At 39.8% G+C, this 25915-nt stretch overlaps 1 protein-coding gene across 1 annotated transcript in view; it reads right to left on the bottom strand.

Moving 5' to 3' along the window:
• Positions 1-25915, bottom strand: part of PCNT (pericentrin) — a 103702-nt gene that overhangs the window by 1850 nt on the left and 75937 nt on the right. The window contains 15 exon segments of the mRNA XM_082483808.1: positions 1702-1855; positions 3341-3429; positions 3772-4010; positions 5342-5506; positions 8605-8704; positions 9425-9705; positions 10480-11190; positions 12868-13018; positions 13645-13858; positions 14543-14738; positions 15396-15569; positions 15834-16031; positions 21360-21514; positions 21953-22058; positions 22987-23508. Of these exon segments, the coding sequence (XP_082339934.1) occupies positions 1702-1855; positions 3341-3429; positions 3772-4010; positions 5342-5506; positions 8605-8704; positions 9425-9705; positions 10480-11190; positions 12868-13018; positions 13645-13858; positions 14543-14738; positions 15396-15569; positions 15834-16031; positions 21360-21514; positions 21953-22058; positions 22987-23508 (3455 nt within the window).

Below are 25915 nucleotides of genomic sequence, written 5' to 3'. Positions count from 1 at the left end.
AGGCATCTTTGTATACAGGGGAGTTAAAGGATGTTTTGATAGAAGCTGGAGTATATATGAGTATCTGTTTACTGATATGCAACACAAAGTCCCCCAGGTAAGAAAACTGCAGCCAGAGGCAAGTCCAAATGGCCAAGTGAGAAGAACCACTTCTGCAGAGAAGGACTGAAGAGGAACATGCTGCATCCAGGCACGTACTGTCCTGTTCAGCAGGTAAAATGCTATCTTGAAGGACAAGGTTGAAAAAGGGAACCCTTTAGATGGTACACTGTGTTTCCTTTCTGGACATTAACAACAAGTTTCAAATATTAGCAGAAATATATACTGGAGGGGACACTGTGCAAAACACACTCCTATTTGGAGTTAGGATTTATTCCATCCCCCTGCACCTTTAGATTAGCAGAAGGTAGTTCCTATCCATCCCTTCTCTCTGTATAGCTTTGCCAGGAAACAAAAGCCATCTCAGATGCACATTAGACTTGAGCTAACACTAACCCAGTCACACAGAGTAATCAGTCAGGGCCTACTGTCATTAATATTCTTGTTCCATACAATACAGATGACAGGTAAGCTGCCAGCTACTGTTTCTGGCTGTCAGACCCAGATATGTGTCACGACACAAGAACAGGGTGGGGTAGAATTAAGTCTTTTGGGAAATGCTTGCAGGTCTCTAACTCTCCAAGATGTTTTGCTAAATTCTATGCAAAACAGAACACTACATGTCCTTCGTGACAAGCACTGTCCTGTCCCCTAAATCAGTCAGCACTTTTAAAAAAAACGAAAATAATTCGGAGCATCTGCTGTCTTTGCATACTTCTAGATCACCACAGCTACTTCCTTACTATTCGGTTTCTTTAAATGAAGAAAATTCTTGCCTGCTGGTTAAAGTTTTTAATTTAGTGAGGAGGTTAAGAAACAAAAATGTCCCAAGCTGAGAACAGCTACTTTCCACATCAACTCCTGCAAATCCTTATGTTAAGGAGGAAGCCACATACGAGGGGTAGCTTGGGAGAGGAAACGCTACACCCAGTAATGGACTATCCAATACCCAAGGTTACTCTGGGTCCCAGGAGAGCCTGGGTGCAGGAAGGTCAGTAGTGATGACTGAAGGCCACCTGCTTCCAACTTAAGCACAGAGCTTGCAGCTCAGGCATTGTCTTAGCAGCACCATGCAGAACGTCACCTGTGACATCAAACCCAGCAACAAGTCACTGGGGTTGTATTTCTGTGCAGAACTGGCCATAATTCATCAAAATCTGCTAACAGCCCACACCCTGCAAGCTCTCCACCTCCCATTCTGTGTCCGTGTACAGAGTCTGAAGACAGCTGATACTAATGCAGTATGGTAGGGGAGCCGCTTCCACAGGATGCTCAGAAATGAACCTCCAACTTGGATGGCAAAAGCAACAAGAACTACTCCTCAAAGAAGGATAACAGACATAGCCATTGTAAATCCTGTAGCCTGTCCAAATTAAATTTGGAAACAAAACTAGGAATGCTCACAGTCCAAGAATGTCAGGCATGCTTAAAGCAAATGAGAAATTTTCTTCTCTTACAGCATCTTGAAAGAAATAAAACATTCACCAGATCCAAGAAAATAAATTCCTTTTCATGTTCAAGTACCCCCTTCAAAAAGTGGTTAGATTTTTATGAAAGACTGTCCATCAGGTTGACAAACATAGGCAAAGACTACAGACTGACCTGTTGTGTAAGCAGTAAGAGGATTTGGGGGAGTGGCTCACAAATCTTGCAGAGCTGGTTCTGTAGCACAGCCCAGTGTCCCGGGTGGGGGGAGAGCTGATGTGAACAGCTGGGGGCTGCTGCTCTTTCAGAATTTCAGTTCTGGCACCAGAGGCTGTGTTAAATATGAAACAGTTAAAAAATATGCACTGGGAACCATTCAAAACAGGCTATCGTAAACATAACCAATAAAACTCCCAAGAATTACAGAAGAGTACAATTGTGTTTGGTTTTAAATGCAGCTAAAATACACTTTCTATAGCTAACTGCTTTTTTGGTTTGTTTTTTCTGTTTTAACCAGATTTAACAGAAGTTTGACATTTTCATGTTGAACAATTCCTTCCTACAAATGGAGAACTTGCACTGTTTTCCTTCTCCAGGCTTGCTTTTCCAGTACCTGTTGCTATATCAATGGAGTGGATGTTCTGATACACGCAAAATATTTTTTCCAGAAATTTTAATACCTGTTGTTTCCTCTAACTATATGTTACTGTTGACTTACAGTCTCCAACTTTAGAGACAGCAGAGAAAGGAAGAGATTATTTTTTTTTGGGGGGGTGGGTGGGTATTGTTTTGTTTTCATTAAAAAAGAAAAAAAACCTTTGATAAGTCCTTTAAGTCACAAAAAGAAATATAGTATTTTTTAACGAGGCTGCCAAGGTGCTATTTTGTAGTGATGTAGAAAGCTCAGCGTGCATCTCTGGATTCAAGTTTCACAGGAACCACTACACAGTGGTTTTATGCAGGAAGTTGGGTTTTTTAAAAAATAAGTATTTCCAGCAACTTAGAACAGTGAAAATTATGTAGTACGAGGTAACAAAAAATGCACTATTTCACCTGAATTTTGAAAAGCCACAAGTAATGGAATTACAGTGTAAAGTAATAAAAGTAATTACATAAGGTGGGAGTGCTACAATATTGGGTACTGCATTAAGATATTTGTTCAAATTCTTTTGAACACATGCATAAGTAACTCAAAGGAACACAGTCCTTACCAAACGCATCAGGCCATCTGTCCATCTACTTCACTTTTGTCATCTTTGATAGCACTTGATAAACTCCATAGAAAATAGTTAGGGGATATCTGCCATCAGATTAAGTTTCTTCTGAACCTCTGGAACCACTCAAAACCCCTTTTTCACTTCTGGTAACATTAGCAAGTACACCACTTCTAAGACTTATTTTGATACCACATGTACCCATTTTAATACTATTACAGCAGTACTTGTCCTTGTCCTATTAATAACTCAAGGCATTAAATTTCCATTACAGGTAGCTTCAGACTGTACCAAACATAATTCTCTGATGAGTTTTATGAACAAAGGACTGTTTCACAGCTTGAACAGTTGCAATAAAGGGAGAACAGAAGGAGCTTTCAGTTGTTGTAAATTATAAATTCTGAAAGTTTTGAATTGTAATGTCTTACAATGTCCTTGTAAACTCATAATCATTGTGTTCAGGAAATGGATAAACACATTTGTGTTAACAGATAAACAGATTCTGCCAGTTCTGTGGGTATTTTTTTGGTTTTGTTTTTAAATGAAACACATCACTAAAGAGAAATTGTGATTAAAACAATGTACTTGTCCAAAACGCTTACCTGTATTACCTCCTATACTGTGAGAAATGTTTTCACCCTGTGTGCTCTTCCGGCTAACTTTGTTCCACTTTTTCACCAAAAACTTTAACCTTAGTAACAAAATAAACGTGTAGTATCATTAAAAATAAGAAAAAATACACCAAATTTTAATATTAAACTCTTTGTAATGGCTGTGCACCGATTCCCAAATACATTGCAGCTGGGTATCTCTCAAGACAAAAGCAGCTGTTTGGAAATCTTTAGTATGCATCCAACTTAGCGCTGACTCTTCAAATAGCAGTTTCGCCAAAGTTATTGCTAACAATTATGTTTGGACTCGTTTTGGAGACAGCTTTTGCTTAATAGTAACGAATGGTAAACCAATGGACATACCACTTTTTAAAATTTCCAAGAAAACACCAGGTATGAGAGACTGAGTGTTTTGGCTTTACCTTGATACTGCGATGATTGCCCTGACTGCACATCTGAACTTGGTAAAAGGGCGGGAATGTGATCCTGAAAGCTGCAGCTCAGCAGGTGAGGGATAGATTCCCATACGTGCTATTAGAGAGAGAGTTGCTTGCTCACAGTCCTGAAATCCACCAAGAAGCAGCAAGAGGTATTTCTTCTGATATACTAGAGCCTTCCTAAAGCTTTCTGCTCTAAGGTACTTCCTATATAACCTCTGCAACTGGAGAAAGAAAAAAGGAAAAAGAAATCCAATTTGTTAAGATTTAGCTACACAAAATTCAGAAAGCTGGTTGCTTTTTCCAGCAGTATCTCCCACAACTTGGTTGTGGACAGGCATCTAAAACCTATTTTGCTTTACAAAATTGTAGAAAGCTATTTAATAAAATACGGAAGCAGTGTACATTTATGTCCAAAATGAAATTTTGAGCAAGTATGTGTATAACAGAGTCTATGACTTGGCCAGTTTTAGTGCAAAGTAGCGGTAGTACACTGGCAGTTTGGACACTATACATAGAGGCTTATACCAAGTCCACCAAATTTCAGTGTGACTATGAAGTTTTGACTAGGCTAGAAAATTTTGGTGTAGTTACTGGTTGGTATGCAAAAAAACAGCCACAAATACGCTGTCTTCATGTCAAACATCCATACTGCGGACGCAAGAGCAGCCGGAACAATTCTGTACATGGCTAAAATGCACCCAAGTTTGGAGTGTCAGATTGCCTTCAATCTCCTGAATGTTTCCAAGCAAAACTGTCATACTCTAAACAGTGTTACTTTTTAACAAAGAAAATAACATCTGCTTAAAATAAGTATTAACCAAAAAGGATGCTGGGATAAGTGCCCATCTGACTTGATCACAACCAAATGCGTCAACGGAATAAAAAGTATTTAAGATTATGGGGAAAACATAAAAATAATGGATGTTCGATATTTTCATGCTTAGAGAAGAAATCTGAATTTCTCTCTCATTTAAGAGTAGGAGGAGATTCCAAAGAGCTAGGTTACTTTTGGTGCAAGTTCCTGTCTAACACGAAGAAAGTTACATAGGAACTTTGCTGACATGGGACACATGGGGAAAGTGTTCCTAATTTAATATGCAGTTTATAAAACCGTTCATCTATAAAATCACCTTTTAAAATAGCAACTGAAAAAGACTACAGCAATAAGTGAAAGTTAAATGCCATAATCTGCCAGATACTTATATCCACAGAAATCAGAGCTGTACACTTCCTGGCTCCTCTGCAACAGCAAGTTTTATCATATTTATAGAAAAAAAAAAAACAAACCACAGAATTACTAAATTACCTGTTCTACATGTGACATTAGTCCCTTAGGCAATGCCCAAGGACAATTACTACCAAGAACTGAAGTTTCCAGAGGGTTTTTTTGATCTTGAGTGGGTAACAGTTCTCACACAGCAAATCTGTTCAACAGGCAAGGCAGCAAAAGCAAACCCAGTGGCAAAGATTTAAATGACATGCTAATGGCTATGGCATTGCTCACTCATCAAGTTTCAGACAGCCCATTTGCTGGGCATCGTGATCATTTTACCTTAGGACTAGAAGCTTCTACCACTGGTTTGTTTTCAATTTCAACAGTCGCTTTAGCCAGTTCAGATTCAGCCTGTTTCAGTGCATTCTGCAAAATGTTTCTCTCTCGCTGCCAAGCATCTCTTTCCAGTTCTTGAACAGAGTCAGTATCATCTGCAGATCTGATCTAAAAATAAACCCGAAGGAAGTAAGCTGTGATAGTTTTTGCATATTACTTCCACAGCCAAACATCTCAAACGAAATAATAACCTAACTTCATGGACAAACTAAAACAGAAAAATAATGAGCGTGAAAATGAGCAATGGTATTCAGGTGTTAAACAGTAGCATGGGTAACTGAAACACACATGTAGTCCTTCTTAATTGTTAATCAAACTGCCCCTTCTCTACAGATCTGTCCGATCACTCTACAGGAATTGTGTACCCTTTAATAACAGAGAGTCTCCCAAACATTTGGAAACAGAAACAAATCATATGGCTTTCTTCCATATCCACACACAGCAGAGAAATTGCAAAGAAAGGTGTCTGTGCATATGCACGCACAAAAACATGTTGTGAAGCACCTAGAGAAGTAAATTCTGAAAAGTAACATTCAATTCTGAGAAATTCAGTTTTGTGGTAAGTCATCTCTTGTAGGAATGAGACCCAAAATTCCCGGTTCAATTCTGTGTGGGAGTTCTGCCTTCATAACCCTCTTCATATTGACTATCAATTTAATGGTCAACCGTTACATAAGTGCGTGATGCAGCAAATTGTAAGAGAGACAAAAGATATTTTTTGAGGTGGTTAACGTTTTATCCCTTGAAATAAAATCTGTATACATTAGAGGAACCAGTACACACAACTGACCCCAATTTTTCCTAGCAACTTATTTTAGCACAACCTTATTAGGAGTTTGAACTTCTTCAGGAGTAATTTCTTACGAATACCTTAATACAGTAACACCCATCTGTATCGTACTGAAGTGGAGGGAAGCTGCTTTATATTGGCCTCCTCAGCAAGCATCCCAGTAAGGACTTAAGGTCCCACTGTCTTAGGCATTGGCCCTACAAAAGCTCAATCTGAAGGCAGTAACAGATACATGAAATATCTGAAGTTCTAAATGATTCACCTATACACTTGATTTCTACTGCACCAGTTGGCATTTGATTGACCAGTTGACTCCATGTTCATTTTGGCACAAATTTTTCATTTTGGCATTTTGCTGGTTTCCCTGTCTAATAGTCCCCAATTTATCCTAACTCAAGGAGGTAAGAGCAGTAAATTCCTTTGGTCTCCAGTGCATGTGGTTCAGTACCTTAAAGGAAGGAGAAATTCTGGGAGGAGACTGAAACAAAAGGTGATTGGGGGGGGGGGGGGGGGGGGGTCGGCAGATCAAAGCCTGAAAAGAGGACAGAGAGGAGAGACCATCAGAAAGGAGAGACCATTAGTGCCCACAGAAGAAAGGAGTCTTCAAGTCTTTGCTCTCTAGGCTATTGAAAGGCATATGTCTTTAGAGTATTCCACCACACTCTTTTTTTGTTAAACAAAACTTAAGTCACAAGACTTGAGTCTCTTTATTTTAGTGTGGTCATAGTCCCTGGAGGAGGCAATTGCAAAGGCTGGTCCAACAAGAGAAAGAACTGCTATTCTACATGGCATTCACTGGCTTATCTTAAGAGGCCTGCTATTTTTTCTCTTCCAGTACAGTAATAACTTGGAGGGAGCTGAGCCAGAAAAACAGCTCAGTTCTGGAGGGAGTTCTGCTAAGTCAGACTTAGACAGAGCCATGAGCTTGTCTGGTTCCCCCCACGGGGTCTCTGAGCATTTTTTCCATAGCAAAGGGCTCTAAAAGTTTGTGAGAGGAAGGCTTAACCAAAATAATTCCATGAACACCTACTTGGGAAGAGGTTACATCCCCCTCCTGAAGGCTGGAGATGATCAATCTGGCAGCCACTTAAGTAGTTGCACAGGCGACAGAAGGAAAATATTTATTGTATTTTGTAAGCAATTAGACACAGGGAGAGCTTGCACTATGTCAAGCAAGCTTGTCATACATCAGACATATTACAGAGCACATGAGAACAACAGAAGTTACAAAAGCCTATTCATGTACCAGACAAGGTGTGTTTTCTGGGGATCTGCTACCAAGCAGGTGAGGGAATAGAAAGGCTGAATGAAACAAAAGCCAAGACTGTTAGATAGCCCTAAGTCCCCAAATTCTGGCTGAAATGTGGTTGAAGATCTCTTTCTTTATTATGAGAGACAGACATAAATGATAGGGCAACATTATTTGGTGAATAAGATGGTGTGATAGACTTGTATTGTAAATTTGTTAATCAAACCGGTATGTAAGCTATGCAGCATTTCACAATATGCTAATCGCTGTAAACCAGTATAGCCGGAAGTAGTAAACAAAATATGCTAGCCTTGATTTCTGATAAGGGAATACTTTAGATTTGTAAAAGTGTGTATGGTGTGTATGTAGTATGCATGCTCTAAGTGATAAGATCATGACCTACCAGAAAACCAGAAAAGGCCCCCTAGCAACAAAGCCCGAGGCCGCAGAAGAAACTAGTGAAAAGTCACATCAACCCGGAAGAGACGGACTATAAGAAGAGGACTCTGGAGGGGGTAAAGTGTGAGCCTAGGTGGAGCTGCGACTCCCCGGCCGCCTAGCCCTGCCTTTGCTTTCCTACCTTAATAAATACTTAGTGAATCTGTTTTTGATTCAATTGGTCTTAATTTCAACTATAACAATGGAATCTAACAGCTATGTTTTTATGATGTATTTTGTATCAATAGACCTGAGCTCAGTCTTTGATAATCCCTATGTTTATATAAAATATTTGCAATACTGCAAACATCAGTCAAAACACCCCTCCTGAGATGACAAACTACTACTATTGCACTTTTTGAAAATTACTTGACAATTTGCTGAAAAACAACTGTCTCTAGATGGATGCAGAAGCAGCAGCAACACATCACAAGGTTTGATATCCTTGGACATTATTACATATCTAGGAAAAAAAAAATGCTGTCAGAAGCAGACTCTGCAACACAACAAAAAAGCAAGAGTCTGATACTAAAATAAGTTAATATAATGACAGTTTGAGTAGAAAAATACATTTTTTCCATCCCCAAGGCAAAACACAATTTTCCTTGGAATGTTTTACCAAAAAAGGAAGAGGAGGTCAAATAGGTCAGTCAACTTACATGTGTATTGCAACCCAAAGAATACAGAACAACTTACTGATAATCAACAAATATATGCTGTTTTCCCTACCTGAGATGCAGGAGGAAACAATAAACCTGACTTTAGTTCCTTTAATGTCTGCAGTAAGGAGGCTATAGCTTCATCGTTTGACGTACACCTGTTAACTGCTCTGTTAAACAGAAACACATTTTCAGTATAAGATGGATTTGTGGTAATGTTAACATACATTTTATTCCTTCTACCCACTGGATGACCTTTCAGTTTTGAAGCTGTACTTATGCACTATTCATCACACAAAATACTAAGAATATAAACAGAAATTAGCAAGTTTTGTTAATTCTTAAGAGTCAAACTTCTAAAAAATGCTGCATAGGATTTATTCAGAAGTCTGTGTTTTATACCAGTCTGAAATTCTATCATGCAAATTCAGGCTGCAGCAAAACATCACTAGTATTTGACTCTGCTGCTAAAGTAATTACTGCTCCTTGGCCACTCATTCCTCACCCCTAGCTTTTCCCTGCCATGCTCAATGTAGTTTCCCACTCTAAACATGCATATTTGTTGATTAACCTGTTTTTTTTGATTGCTCTCTAATCAGACTGCTGCAGTTGCTAAACTGCCAAAAGACTCTTTTCAGTACAGTTTTTTTGGAGTTGTTCTTTCTAAGCAGGGTCACTTCACAGATCGAGTTCAAACACAGGCACCCAAGCTTCTAATGGGAATGGCTGCAGTGGGATGACCACAGTGAAAGTCTGCTGCCACCACAAAACCATGGTTGAGTCTTGTAAGCAGATATACCACTCAGTCCCTTCAGCACAGGGCTCTCAGCCATGACCCACACAATTTCAGAAGCAGAATGAAAACTATTATTTTATGAACAACTACTCACTTATCTACAGTTCTATATATGAACTCATTCAGGTGCACAGCTACAAAAAGCAACTGCTGTCTTATATTTTCTAGGTGCTGTTGCTGCTGTTGCAAATGTGTTTTTTCAGTTTCTTTTGTTGTGGCCTGTTTGACATTTCGATCTTTGTTTAAGGTACACAATAGTTCTTGATGACAGTTTGGAGATAGCAGATTTCTTTCTCTTTCTTCTAATATTGCCAGTATTTCCTGCAGCTCTTTAATTCTTTGTTCATCTCTCTGGTGTTGCTGTTCCAAGTTTTGCTATTTGAACAGGAAATAACAGTTAATTGCAACTTATATATACACACATGTACATACACACATATAAGTGGGTGGTTGGTTTTTTGGTTGGGTTTTTTTTTGTTTTTTGGTTTTTTTTTTGTTTGTTTGTTTTTGTTTTTTTTTTTTTATATACACACACACACACACGTATATAGACTGCAAATAAAAGCATCACACCTAACTAGGATATATCCATCTCAGTGTACCTTAACTCACAGACCATTTATAGGGAAAGGTTTACAGTATTGCCTTCCAGGGCCAACAGAAAGCCATTTAATGAGTCTGGAGTGGGCATTTTCTCCATCTATTTCCAGACATGGTGACTGACAAGTCTCCAGAGAGCCTGCAAAGCCTCCCTCCTCCTCTAATGAAAGTGAAGGAGCTAAGAAACAAGAAGGATGAAATTAGTACTGTTTCAAACCATAATTAGGAGTCTAACTCAAAATAAGGGCAGTGATATGCAACCCGGTTTAGTTCTGTTTTTAAGCCATATTCTTCTGCATCTGTTAACAATGGGCAATTCCCAGCATAGGTAAAGAATTAAAGATCAAATTCTGTCAACAATAAACCCAGACACAAACCCCTGAAAACATCTGCATTTGAGAAATGCAGGAAAAGAGCTCATCTGATGCATTTTTCAGGATGCTTTGTTTAAGGGAAGGAAACATTTCAATTAAAGAACGCCATCCACAGGGTTAAATCCCAGTTTGTAGCTATTTCAATGGAAGACAAGGCTTGCAGAAGCATTCTCACCAGTCTCTCTTGATCTCTCTGCCAGTCCTTCTGTTTCTCTAGCTCTGTTTGTTGCTGCTGTCTTCGCTCTCTCTCCTCTTTCTTATTTTTATCTTGCTCTATCATTGTCTTGAAGAGTGACTGCAGTTGTTCCCAGTCAGCTTTCAGCTTTGCCTCTCTTTCCTTCTGGGCCTCTAAGGAACAGATTACCTCTCGCTTTTGACACTGAAGAGATTCCAGTGTAGCTCGCAATTTGTCACTGACCTCTCTCTCCGTCTGGGTTTCTTCGCAGCACATCTGTACTTCAGCCTCTAGCTTCCTTTTGGAGCGAATGGCCTTCTGCTGCATTTTCTCAATAATAGAAGCTAGCTCCACAGTTCGGGACCTCTCTTCTTCCAGCTGAGCTTGGAGCTCTCGAACAAAGGCTTGTTCTAGCAGCGACTCCCTGTCCTGACAAGAAGCACCTTCTTTCACTCTCATGCTCAACTGTGCTGTCAAAACACGTTCATGATTCAAGGAATTCAGGAGCTCTAACGAATGACTTTTCTCAGCATCCAAATTTCTCTGTAGCTCCAACAGTTTGGTCTGTTCCTGGGACAGCAATGCTTCACAACGGGAGTGCTCGATCTGAAGTTCCTTGTGGAGATTATCATTTACTGTTTGCTCATGCTCTAAGGATACGACTAGTTGGCTATTCTGCACGGACTGCAACTCCAAGGCAGCCTGCAGCTCCTGTTCAAAAAGGGAAAGCACATTTTAATAGTCCAGCACAAACACTCATTTGTGGGGCAGGCTGGCATTCAGCAATTTTCAACCTTCAGGAAGAAATTCGAGACTGAACTAGAGTAGTTCAGGTATTAAAAAGTTTAATTGCAATTTACAATGTTAATTTTCTAATTACAAGAGCCAAAAGCATTCTTGTTAGCAACATGACATCAAGTAACAAAACCAAAGATCATAATGTTAAAATATCTTCTGGTATATTATTTTTATTTCTATTAGTAAGACACTCATTAGGAAATCACTATTCTTTACATCACTCAATCACCTTAAGTGACATCTGAAGCAGAAATAACCCATGATGATTTAAAAAGAACAAAAAAATCTAAGCAGTGACAGTAGATGTAAAACCTCTGGATTTTACAACCCATATGTTTAAAGCACACAGCACAGGCTGATAAAAGTAATCAATCCCTAGGTCCATTTTGGGAGCCAGCCTTTCTTCAGAAGGAAAGGGAGCAACTGAAGGGGCAGTCTTAAGTGCTTGCTAGTCAGTTAGCACTGCTGTCCTCCTAGCACGGGGTCTGCCCTACCCCTGCCCCCAGCCAGCATCAGCTCTCCTCTGATCTTACAGAAAGCCAGGTCAGAGGCTAAGTAGCATCATCCTTCTGTAGTAGGTCTTCAAGGGTCAATTTGGGAATGCAAGACTGCAGAATCATGAATTGTGAATGTCAATCTGTTGTACAACTACACCTGCAGCAATGCACTTTTCTCTCTGCCTGAGCTAAGATGGACTCTGCCTCCCCTGCATGAGCTATCTTTTTACAAGATGGAAGACGTTAGCACCATGTCCTACCATGCAAGTAATAACAAAAATCCCAACAAACAAAAATCACCCACAAACCTAAACATCTACTAGAAAGACAATGTGAAAGGGTAGACTACAAGGAAATGAGTCAGAATTGTGTTTGCTCACTTAGGGCATTTAACTAGGATTGTTTTGGAGTTATGTGATAGAGTTTGGGTTTGGGTTTTAGTTTAAAAAGAGGTTTATGTTAAATCTTATTTTCCAGTCACTGTAGGCCTTTTACAAGAACCGAGTCATTGCTATCATAGTATCAGAGAGAAAGCTGTTCATTTGTTTTCTGCTCAGTTTAGAAGAAAGGGAACAAAACTATACTTCAGTTAACTTCAAAAAAATACATGTTAGGTTGGAAAGGCTCCAGTTACTCTCTGCCAAGCATGAGTATCGTTGGGTGGTTGTGTATGATCTCAGTTGATCATACACATCACATCCTCATAGCATGTTTGCTGTGGAATAAAGGGCGCGGTTACATAAGTGTAGAATCTGGCTTCTTCCTACACAGCAAGGGGCAGCACAAAATTGATCCCAAGAGTGTGAAAGCATAAGGCTCCAAAACTACTAAGAAGATATGAAAAAAACACAAACCAAACCAAACCAAAACAACTTTTGCTTATTTCTGCATGTGCAATTAAGGAGGGTAATTGAAAGCTTTAATTCTGTGAAAACAAAATAAATGCTATGCACATTCAGTAGAAGTCTAGGGTCTTTTTTAAGAAGTTGTTAAACAAAAAACATTGGACATGAAAAAAACTGCAAAAATAACCTGTTAGTTCACCTGCCTTGGTGCATGACATTAACTGAAGCATTGAGATGTAGGACATTACCTCCAAGGCCTTTGTCTTTTCATCTTCTGCTTTCTTATATTGAAGCTGTTGTTCCTCAAACAAACCCCGTAGCTCTGTTTCCTTCAGATGTTCTGTCTGCAAGTCCTCAAGTGCAGCTGTCAAATCCTTTTCTTTTTTTTCCAATGCAAAACTGAAAAGTTCAAAACGATACTTCTGTCTATGTTGAGAACAGAACATCCTTCACCAGCAAGGCAAGCAAGACATTTTGGGCTACTTTTTGTGAGCTGATCTATGGACTTGTTTCTTTAAGATGGCCTCTGCTTTTTCTAAAGAGGGTCAGTTTTCAAGTCACAGCTATTTAGCACCTGAAAACGTTTACCTCGCTGCCAGCAAAGCTAGAATTGCTCTATTTAGTAACAGTTGAAAGACAGGGAGAAGTTACCTATCCTGGCAGAGCAAAACTGTTGTCCTGTGAGAGGAAAGAAAAACAAGGAGTAACAACCAAAGACTAAGACAAAAGCTGCAAGAGTGGGGTACATCAGGGATACGGGATCTAGTCTGTTCACTTTTAGTACACCCGTACAACATGCACTTGTTTCCAGAACCTTCTCAGTCAAGGTTACAGAAAAGGTAAGTATGCAAATTCGAATTGAAGAACAGATAAATTAGTAGTTAGTAAAGAAAAATGAACATATCCATGACAAATGAGACTTGGGTTTCCAAGTGCTAAGCCATTTGTGGATCCAATGAGTATAAAGCTCTTAATTTTTATTTATCTGTTGATAAATAAAATAAATGAATAAATCTATTTCTCACCGTAACTGGTTTATTTCCCTCTGAAGCTCTTCTAAGGATTTCTGCAGCCTTTCATTCTCTTGCTTACTTTCATAAAGCTCTGATTTCAGGGCTGCTTTTTCTTGATTCAAGCAATCACATGTTTCAGAGGCCCTTTTCTGCTCCTCAGACAGGGTGCTGTGCAAATCACTTACAACAGATTTTTCCTGCTGAAGCTTATATTCTAATAATTCAACTAGGATAAGAAAATGTTAACAGTTATTTGTATTACAGAGAATTTGACAATATGTTATCAATTACAGTGGTTCAAATGGGGGGAAAAAAAAAAAAGTCAGCTGTATTAAAGTGTTCTTGTCTGGAGAATTCTTTTCTTTGCAAACATGACAGGAACCAGCAGAGAGACACACATACAGAGAGCTAGTGTACCTCAATAGCTCTCCTGTTAGTGGACCAGGCAAAGTGAGAAGAACGTGAAAGCTGGGAGAGACTATGAGAGCTACTGTGATATACTATAAGCAACATGTTACTAATGGATTCTAAACCTCATCAAGCAAACCCACCCATTTACTAGCAAACATATACAGAAAGAATTTCCTGAAAACTAACAAGGGTATTTTTCTATCCTTTATGGGTTTTCTACATGCATATACTATTTAACAGACCCACCCTTCAGTTATATTGCTTTGGGTCATTTTAAAGCTTCTCTTTGCTTTTCACAGATTTTTCTTAACTACTAATATTACAAAGAATAATAATTCCTTCCTCTGCTATACTTGTAGGAAACCTCAACGCGTTAGTAAAACTGAGGAATTGTACAGCTTCTTTGCAAAACAATCTTTTTTTTTTGTCTTTTATCTTCTAGGCAAAAAAGGAAAGAACTGACATAGAAGACCAGATAACAAGAACTTGGGACTACTACCCTTCCTCCGAAGGTAGTGTTCTTGTTTGCTCCCACGATCTTCTGCTTTGGTAAGGGTTTCCTGTAACTGCTGTAGCTTCTCCTGGTTCTGAAGATGTATCATGCGTAGTTGAGCTCGGAGATCCTGTATTTCAGAGAGCAAGCTATTCCGGTCTGAGGAGAAAAGGTGCTCTACAACCATCTGCCTCTGCTCCTCCTGAAAAACAAACCAAGTCCTATTAAATCTACAAGGCTATTCCCATATTTTCTAAAAAGATAAACCCTAGAGAAACCCTTGCAGTACAAGTTATATACAGAGGCAACATCAAATGACTAAGTTCATGCTTCATGTTAACATTAAGTAAAAAAGAAAAACCCTATTTCACTAGATTCCAAATAAAGTAATAGTTATTGATATAGTTTATACATCATTATGACAAACCACCTGCTCCGAACCTAAAAACTAAATATTATCAGCAAAAATTCCCAAACAGATTCAGAGTTAGTTCAATATATACCCTTTGCAAGAGAAGCCTGTGAAGCTCTAGATGGAGTTCTTCCCCTCCTTCCATTTTTATCAAATATTTCCTTTTCACTACCACAATCTCCAGATCACTATTTTTTCTGGATGCAAGCTAAAATAATCAATAGGCTTTGTAAGCTAAAATAATCAATAGGCTTTGTAAGACAACATACAAAGTCTGAGAAAAATGGTACCAAAACATAGACTATAAAAGCCTACTGATCCCACACAATCTGAATTAATGCACAAGGTAAGATTTAACAACAGAACCAATAAGACTGTAAAAACCTCAAAAAAATATGGGGAAACAGACATGATTTACAAACATGACATTTTAAGAGGTTTTCTTACTTGTTGTTTCATTATATACTCCATTTTTTCCACTAATGAACCTTCATCACCAGACTCGGTATTGGAGAAGTGAGACTTCAAATCAATTTGCAACACATTTCTCTCCTTCTCAAACACACTCTGTACTGCTTGCAGAAGTTCTCCTCTCCAGTCAGCAGCAATACCTGAATGTTCCTGTTAAAAAAAAATTACTTTTTTTAAATGGCATCTCTCTCTAATACACTGTCTTCCATATCATTACTGTGTAAGAGTAAACCTATTTGTTAATTTAAGCAGACCAGAGGTGTTCGAAGAGGCTTGTTCAAATCTCAAAGGAAAGAGTCCCTTGCTCCCCATACATTTATATATATACGTACACACTAACTACATAACAATATACATTTCTCTATATACAAAAATCTGGTTACCTTGCCTTAAAGGATATTATTATTGTCATACCTTGTCTCCTTTATCTGCCACCTTGCTAAGGTAATCTTTCAGTGACTGTATAGCATCCAGCAAGGTTAAACCTTCCTTCTCACATCCCTCCATCATCACTCTGGTCTGATGAACATTTTTCAGCTCACTAAGACCAAAGGGATGTTCTGACAAAGCCAGTATTTTGCGGCTCTCCTCATATACCATCTTCAGCACAGTCTGAGAAGGAAAAAACACCATAATACATAATATTAGGGAACAGGCATCAGCATCCTGACTGTAAAAGCAGGATGGGATAGCACTAGACAACAAAAATAAGAACGCTGTCCGAGGCTGTGATACAGATAAAGACATGCAGGTCGGCCCTGCTACCTGGCATACTTAATAAACTAAGAATACACATGCACACGCGCACACACACACAGACTGAGACAACAGTTACCACAGAATTTTTTTATCCTAACAAACAACTGAGGACAATATTTAAGAATACAGTAGGTACTGTATTCTTAAATACTGTATTCACAATGTTAATGTACAAATGGCAGCCTCAGCCAGCGCATCTTATTGCTGTGTACATCAACACGCTAATATGGAATTAAGCCAAAGGACTGTACTTAATCTTTGTTGTTTCTGAACTATTTAGCTAGCTTTTCTGGGAATAAATTAAATTCCAACAAGTCTGAAGCCATGTTAGTAAACCTCAGTGAAGTTAGAAACCTGAATTATGTATTTAGACAACCTTGGCTTAATTTAGCAGATTATGTACAAAGAACATCTCCCAGAATAATCAGTCTTAATAATTTACACAGTGGAAATTGTTTCCTCTGACATCGTCAGAGAAAATAGCTTCTTTTAAATAAATTCCCTGTTTACAACCTATTACATCATTCACAGATGTTTCCTGGTCTCTTTTCAAGGAAGGTCACTGGAGATTTAAGTGCTTTTCTACATACATCTCAAAAAAAATATCCCAGCCTTGATGTGAAGCTGTTTCTCATTGCTACTCACTGTAACAACAACAATATGGAGTACTTTTCTTTAACTTTTTATTGTCTTTCTTTACATTTTTTTGAATTATTTAACTTTGGAACCAACTGGAGTTGCTTTTCTGTCACTGGAATCAAAATAGTGATTACTTCAAGAACTAATGCTAAACGATGAAAACCTCTAGTAAACATTAACAACAGAAGCACACTAAAGTGTTCAAACTAAACATTTAGTACTGGAATACATGCTCAGCTCTTACAGCCAGTAAAGTTTAGATCCTTGAAAGAAACTAAAAACAAAATTCTCTGCTTCTTAAGGTAAAATAAAATTCAGCTCTTCCATAAAGTCTATGAAACTATGCTTTTTGAGAATTATTAATTTTTTAGGTACAGAAGCATAGAATGGTTTGGGTTGGAAGGGACCTTTAAAGGTCATCTAGTCCAACCCCTCTGCCACAGGAATGGGGACATCTTTCATTAGATCAGGTAGCCCCAACTCTCATCCAGCCTAACTTCGAAAGTTTCCAGGGATGGAGCATCCACAGCTTCTCGAGACAAATTATTCCGGTATCTCACCAACCTCATCATAAAGAATTCCTTACTTATGTCCAATCTAAATCTACCCTCTTTAAGTTTAAAATACTTGCTTCTTGTCCTGTCACTACAAGCCCTGGTAAAAAGCCCCTCCCCATCTTTCTTATAAGCCCACTTTAAGTATTGGAAGGCCACAATAAGGTCTCCTGGGAGCCTTCTCTTCTCCAGGCTGAACAATCCCCACTTTCCCAGCCTGTCCTGATAGGAGAGGTACTCCAGCCCTCTGATCATCTTTGTGGCCCTCCTCTGGACTCACTCCAACAGGTCCATGTCTCTCCTGTGCTCAGGGCTCCAGAGCTGGATGTGGGGTCTCATGAGAGCAGAGTAGAGGGGGAGAGTCACCTCCCTCAACCTGCTGCCCACACTTCTTTTGATGCAGCCCAGAATATGCTTGGCTTTCCGGGCTGTGAGCAGACAGTGCTGGCTCATGTCTGGTTTTCATCCACCAGTACCCCCAAGTCCTTATCCTCAGGGCTTCTCTAAATCCCTTCATCCCCCAGCCTGTATTGATACCAGGGGTTGCCCTCACCCACGTGCAGGACCTTGGCAATTGGCCTTGTTGAACCTCATGAGGTTCACATGGGGCCAACTCCTCCAGCCTGTCCAGGTCCCTCTGGATAGCATGCCTTCCCTCAAGTGAATCAATTGCACCACTCACTCACCTTGCTGTCATCCACATAAGTGCTGAGGGTGCACTCATTCCCACTCTCTATGTCATCAATGAACGTATTAAATAGTATTGTTCCCAGTACAGACCCTTGAGGAACATCACTCATTACTATTTACCACTTGGACACTGAGCTGTTGACTGTAACTCTTTGGACACGGCCATCCAGGCAATTCCTTATCCATCCAACAGTCCATCCATCAAATCCATATTTCTCCAATTTAGAGGCAAGAATGTTGTGGGGGACCATATCAAAGGCCTTACAGAAGCCCTGGTAGATGACATCAATTGCTGTTCCCTTGTCCACCAATACATTCACTCCTTTATAGAACGCCACCAGATTAGTCAGGCACAATTTGCCCTTGGTGAAGCCCTGTTAGCTGTATCTAATCACCTTTCTGTGTTCTATATGCTTCAATGTAAGTTCCAGGAGGATCTGTTTCATGATCTTACTGGGCACTGAGGTGAGGCTGAAAGGTCAGTAGTTTCAAGGGTCCTCTTTTTTCCTCTTTTTAAAAATGGGTGTAATGTTTCCCTTTCTACAGTCACAGCCATCTGTCTGCCACGACTTTTCAAAGATGTAGTTGCTAAGCCACTCATCATTTGCCAATTCCCACACGACCCTGGGATTCATCTCTGGGTCCCAGGGCCTTGTGTATATTCAGGTTCCTCAGGTGATCTTGAACCTGATCTTCTTTTATGATGGGAGGAACTTCATTCCTCCAGTCCCTGCCATGAGGTTCAGGGACTTAAGATGTGAGAAAAGTGATGCCAGTGAAAACTTGGCAAAAAAGTTGTTGAGTACTTCAGCCTTGTCGGTTGTCACTAGTTTCCTGTCTCATTTATCATGTGTGCGTACGTGTGTGTACACACACATTTTCTTTAATCTTCCTTTTCTGTCCAATGTACTTGTAGAAGCCCTTCTTATTATTCTTCCTCTCATTCCTTGCCAAATTCCCCTCCAACTGTGCTTTCCTGATCCCATCCCTACACATCCAGGCAGCATCCCTATATTCTTCCCAGGTTACATATTCCTGGTTCCACTGCCTGTGTTTCCTTCTTACACTTTAGTTTGACCAGGGTGTCCTTACTCAGCCATGCTTGTGTCCTGCCTTCCTTCCTTGCCTAATTTCTTACACACGTGAATCAAAAGCTCTGGTGCTCTAATGAAAGTGTCCTTAAATAGCTGCCAGCTCTGTTCTGGTCCTTTATCCCCAAGGACATTTTCCCAGGGAGTTCCATCCACAAATTTCTTAAGCAACTGAAAACTTGCTCTCCTAAAATTCAGTATCCTGACTCTACTCTGTTGTTCAAAGACAACTCTGTACAATCAATCCTTTTTTTTTTTTTTTTCCCCCCCTTTTTTACATAGGGAGAAACCCCACTGCCTCTCCTTCCTTGCCTGTCTCTTCTGAACAGTTTATAGCCATTAATTGCATTGCTCCAATTGTGTGATTTGTCCCATCAAGTTTCAGTGATGGCAATTAGATCATAGCTTTCTAGCTGCACAGTGACTTCCAGCTCCTCCTGTTTGTTACCCATGCTATGTGCATTGGTATAAGGCACTTCACTTGGGCTGTTGACTGTGTCACCTTTTTGGAGGAACAAGACACAGTTTCTTTGGGGCATTGCATAGGTTGGTTCCTAATAAATCAGCAGCCCCTGGCTCTTCTCTGTTGCTCAAAACCCCATCCTCCTCTCTGGCTAAGTCTAACTTAAAGCTTTCCTTATAGGTTTGGCCAGCTTATTTGGTGAAGACACTTTTGTCCCACTTGGTCACGTGACTCACATCAGCCTCCAACAGACCCAGCTTCTCAAAGGTACCTCTATGAACATAGAAACCAAAACATTGAGTACAGCATCAGCTACACAGCCAGGCATTCACCTGTTTGTGTCCTCCATCCGGGACTCTTTCCTCTGACTGGGAGGATAGAGGAGAATACCACCTGTGCTCCCAATCCTTCTAACACTGATCCTAGGGACATACAGTCATCTTTTGATGGTTCCAAATTGCCTTGTTACAGTATTATTAGACCCTACATGGAACAGTACGAGCAGATCATAATCTGTAGGGTTCACCAGGCTTGGCAGCCTCTTAGTGATGGCACAAATACAAGCTCCTGGTAGGCAGCTAACTTCTCTAGAGAAATTGTCTGGACAGCGAATGGATGCTTCAGTGACTCTCAGTAAGGACTCTCCAATTGCTAATATTTAACATGCTTTTCTGGTGGCACTGGTTCTAATGCAAGCAGGTGGTTGCATCAGCTTTGCATGGTTGGCTTTTCCTGGGTCATGTCAGTTACTCAATGTGCTCTTCATTCTCCAATGCCAGAGCATTATGTGTGTTACGAAGAGGCACTTTAGAGGATGGGGGAAGGTTCTTCCTTCCACCCCGAGCAGAGATAAAGGTCCAGTCTCCTTCATCTCTTGAGTTACTTGTGTCAGTCATCTTGGAGTTTGAATTCAGGCTTACCTTTCCCTCACATAGCCTTCCTTCATTGCACACATCTTCCTTCATTTTGCTGAGCAAGCCGAAAGAATCTGCTAAACATTTTAGGAGGCAGCATTCACTTCCTAGGAAGTGTATTTCTTCTAGTTTCTTAGTACTCAAGTTTCTTCAAGTATTCAAACTGCCTGTAGCCTACTGCACTTACCCACGTACTTCTCACCAGCCTCATAGATGAGATGATTTGGAGCACTGAATTCCTCCCTTTCACCAGGTGGAACTCCTGCAATGGCTGAGAGCTTGTTCAGCTGCAGCACCAAACCCAGGCTTATACTTTCTTACACTTACTGCCTTATTGCCTTACTGACTACAGTAAGCAATCACTACTCAGTCCTCTCTGTATTCTTCATGCTCCTTGAACTGACTTTGAAAGATTCCTCCACACCTTGCAGTGGTGTCTCCACAGCTCTCCATCATATCAGAATGACAAGAATAGGCAGGGGAGCATGATGTCAGCTAGCTATGCTTATTTATGAAACAGATCTCCGTAAAGCTTCCAAGACAAACCCAATTAGTCCTTGTATTGCCACATTCTGGAACATCACCAGTGCTGTTGCAACCACCCAGCAAAACTTCTTCAATTCTAGCAAGTACAAGACAAGACAAATGCCGGTAAATTTGTCCCACGAGACATGCAAAAATGACCCAAGAACCATAATCAACCTGAAATTTAAACCATTACAGAACAGTTTACAGTGTAAAGGTAGCAGCTAACTCTATTTTATATTAGCATTTCAATTTTGCTGTTTCAGTTTTAATTTGCTGGTATACTTCTATTAATCATATATTACCTTCAGCTGTGGTGAAAGTATTTCTTTTTCTCTCATTGATTCCATAATATCTGGAAACATTCCACAGTACTGCAGATAAGCCATGACACTAGCATCCAGGTGTTCTGACGTTTGTAGCTCCTGCTTTAGTTTAGCTTCCAAATTTGACATGGTATCTGAAGAAAGAGATGGCCCCCAAAAGTGTTACACAGATGTAAAGAACATGAAACCATCATAACCGCTTGCAAAATAACCAGGATTTCTTCTGTTAGTATGAATTCAGGGTCGGCTGAAGTTAGTTGGTTGAGATCTCAACTAACTTAAACAAGTAAAAAGGTTATAAGTTGCCTTTAGCACCAGAAAAAATGCTGTAGTTAAGTCAGGACTTACTAAAACCCCATGTCTCCTTTTCAGTATGTAAAGACGAAAAGGTAAAAGCAGAATTCCACTAGCACAAATATACAAGTCTTTCTAAACAAAAAAAAACACCTGACAAAGGCATAGCTTTCAAGCAAAAGATCTACAGTAAAATGAAATGGAGAAAGAGGAAAGTTTATAACATTTTTATACTGAAGTTAACAAAAGGTGAAAGGAATTTACAAAGTTCAACTTACTACTGCCATATCCAGTGCTCATTACACCTATGGCAGATGCTCTTGATCTTGCATCATCTTGTAAATCACAAGGGGTTAAAGTTAGATTATCAGCTTCTCTCACCTGCTTGGAAATAATTTTTCACATTCACGTTAGTTTTCTGAACCTAGCTGTAGTTTTTTGCATTTGTAACAACTTTGTTACTAGTGCAGATTCTAGCAAATGCCTACTTGATTGTAGTGTTAGAGATGGCAAATACCATGATGAATGCAACATTGCTGCTCTGTGGAAGCCATTACATCTCATTTTTTTCTCCATTTTAATATTCTTAAGAAACAGACACATTATTTATAATTAATTGCCCTTCAAAAGCAAGGCACAAAAATATACAACCAAAGATTAATTTTCTGAAGTACAGACTTCATCATCCTGTGAAACGATACAGACAGAAATATATAAAATAATTCCATTAAAAAGAAAAGCCTCTATTCTCCAATTCTGAAACAGTCTCTTCTAACACTCAACAACACATTCATAAGTGGACAACAGTTACAGTAAATTGAGTACCGTGGTGGCAAAAAAGTTTCACAGGTTTTAGCTCAATTACTTGCACATGAAGTATTATCACAAATTTATCAGTTACTTCCCTGTAGCGTCACTGTGAAAGCACCAGGATTTGAAGAGTCATCTCAACAAATCTTCTGACAACACTCGAGCAACACCCATGTTTTTACCGACACCGCATCAGCAGCATATAGACATGCAGGACACAAAACCTGCTGCAAGCAGCTTATTGATCAATTTTAAGTTTTCAAAGACTATTTTCAATTATTAGAAGCAGTGGTAAACAGTGTTTTAACACAGGCCAGAAGGGGCTCTGCTATTTGACAGTGAGAAAGGAACTAACAATCATATATCCAGAATATTACTGGACCTATCCCTCTTGGTGTGTGTTATTATTACTGGTAGCAAATGGTCCAACAATGATCTGAAGGGGACAGAGCTGAGGAGTCTTGTTTAACTAGAATTAAATCTGAAATGAAATATCACTTACTAAAACCTTCTTCTCCATATCTTGGTCATCAGAGTAGGTACTTTCAGAAAAAGATGGAGATTTTCTACCTACTCCCACTGCTGCTTCCTCACTGCCGTTTCCATACAGGTTAGAATATCCCAGCAATACAGAATTGTCCTCTTGCATGGATGACCTGGAGTGCATAATTTCAAAATCTGTGCTTTGAACTTCCGAAAAGGGCGTCAAATGAAGCACTGGTTGAAGCTCCACACTTATATCTTGTTTTCTCACAATCTCAGGTGAGCCCCATGAAGCCATACCTGCAATGAAATTTTGGAAGTCTTTCGAAGTGTCTTTGTCTATGTTCAAATTGTGTTTTGGAGAATCAGGAGTTTGATGAATTTCCAACATTTGCTGGCAGTGCTTCTTCAAATCTTGCTCCTCTTCAGACTTCTTGATCATGTCCAACTCCTGAGTCAAGATATTTTCTTGTGATTGCTTAATCTGAGTTTTTGGATTTATACTGCAAGTTGTCAAGTCAAACATAACTTTATCTTTTTCCTACAATGAAATAACACACATTAATTGTTTAATGGAATTTAAATATGATTTTGCAAACTGAAAAACATGCATTTAAAAATATCTTCGGAAAATTTAATAGTCGTAGCTCTTATAATTCCCATTTTTTATGTAAAAATGACAGGACAGTTTAGTATATTTTATATGCCAGCTAACTGGGCTTTTTAACAAGCATATTATCAATAGGAGAAAAAAAAAATCTTTACAATAAGCAATTTTATTTATGCAGAGCTGACTTTTGTATCAATCAGGAAAAAAAGGTATTCCTAGTAGGTAATCTAAATGGTAATATACATTAGATACATCTAATGGTTTTGTATATATTTCGTTATTTTCTTTTTATTTTATTATTAATATTTTATTGAAGTAGTTTAGTTCCTTCTAAACTTATAAGTCTTTTTCCCTCCTCTGCCTCTCTCTTTGAAGAGAGGTAGGGGGGGAGAATCTGTTGGTCCCATCTGGGGTGCCCCATGTCCCCAGCAGCTAATTCAGCTTAAATCACGACACTTAGGCAGAAGGTCTGGCTGCCTTGCTCCCTCCACTTTTTCATCTTCAGTGCCCTAGGCACTGAGTCCTCTCAAAGCCCCCTCCCAAGCTGTTCTACCCACTGCTTTCAGAGTGGTCTGTTTTCCCTCCTTGCTGCCTTCCCCCCCCCTCCCCGCCTTCTCTCTTCAAATGAGGAATTTTTGGATCCCTGGTTCTGCAGTTCCCTCTCTGTTTTACAGCCATCACCCCGAGGAACTTTTAACAGGACTAGAACAATCTTTCTGCAAAGGAACCCTGCCAGACAGCAAAGCTCTGCCCTGTTTTGCGAAGTGGTACCTCCCAAAGCATCCTGCAACCCAAGGTCTACACATCCCAGGACACACATGCAGTCAAAATCTTTGTTTAGCAGTTCTTTGTTGATTTTTTCTTCAATCACTTATTCCAAGTCATTTTAAGATAAAATCGCTCTTTTGACCTCTTAGATTCTGTGGCTAGGAGTTTAAATGATGCACTGTTTGAAAAGACATTTTAGTTTATTTTAAACCCACCACCACACAAATTCCATTTCATCCTCCATACTTCTTATGTTGTAAGATACAGAGAATAATCGTTCTCTCTCTCTTTTTCGACTGTCACCTTAATCCTTTTGTGTTGATCATGCACCTCAGCTGATGAGTCCTAACCTATTTTAAGCCTAGTGGTAGCTGCAACTTTACTGTTTTAGCTGCTCCTCCAGCTTTCATTTTAATGCATTTCCTAATTTTCACACTGTTCCCACTTTTGAGCCCAAGAATAACTGTAGGGGGTTTCTGTAGGTTTTTTTTTTTTCTGGCTATTGCTGTAAAAGACAGTAAAAAATGCTTCTATAAATACATTAACAACAAAAGGAGAACTAGGGAGAATCTTCCTCCTTTATTGGACGCAGAGGGAAACAGAGCGACTAAGGATGAGGGAAAGGCTGCCTTTGTCTCAGTCTTTAATAGCAGGATTAGTTGTTTGCTGGGTACCCAGCCCCTTGATCTGGAAGACAGGGGTGGGGAACAGAATGAGACCTCCATAATCCAAGAGGAAATGGTCAGTGACCTGCTGCACCACCTAGACATACATCAGTCTATGGGGTTAGATGGGTTACACCCAAGAGTGCTGAAGGAGTTGGTGGATGTGCTCACCAGACCACTTTTCATCATTTATCAGCAGTCCTGGCTAACTGGGGAGGTCCCAATGGACTGGAGATTAGCAGATGTGACACCCATCTACAAGAAGGGCCAGAAGGAGGATCCAGGGAACTACAGACCTGTCAGTCTGACCTTGGTGCTGGGGAAGGTTATGGAGCAGATCATCTTGAGTGACATTACATATTATTTACAGGATAACCAGGCGATCTGGCACAGTCAACACAGGTTCATGAAGGACAGGTCCTACTTAATGAACCTGATATCCTTCTATGACAAGGTGACCTGCTTGGTGGATGAGGGAAAGGCTGTGGATGTTATTTACCTAGACTTCAGTAAAGCCTTCGATAGTGGTCCCCACAGCATTCTCACAAAAAAAATGGCTACCTGAGGCTTGGACAGGTATACACTCTGTTGTATCAAACACAGGCTGGATGGCCAGGCCCAGAGAGTGGTGGCGAATGGAGATAAATCCAGTTGGTGTCCGGTCACAAGTGGTGTTCTTCAGGGCTCAGTGTTGGGGCTGCTCCTGTTTAATATCTTTATTAATGATCTCAATGAGGGGATTGAGAGCACCCTCAGTAAGTTTGCAGATGACAAAGCAGATGACGTAAGTTTGCAGATGACGAGCTTCAGCAAGGCCAAGTGCCGAGTCCTGCACTTGGGCCACAATAACCCCATGCAACGCTACAGGCTTGGGGAGGAGTGGCTGGAAAGCTGCCCTGCAGAAA

The sequence above is a fragment of the Vanellus vanellus genome (genome assembly GCF_965231255.1).
Source record: "Vanellus vanellus genome assembly, chromosome: 5".
Classification (NCBI taxonomy): Eukaryota; Metazoa; Chordata; class Aves; order Charadriiformes; family Charadriidae; genus Vanellus; species Vanellus vanellus.
The sequence above is the reverse complement of the archived record's forward strand: the minus strand, read 5'-3'. Positions and strand labels throughout refer to the sequence as shown.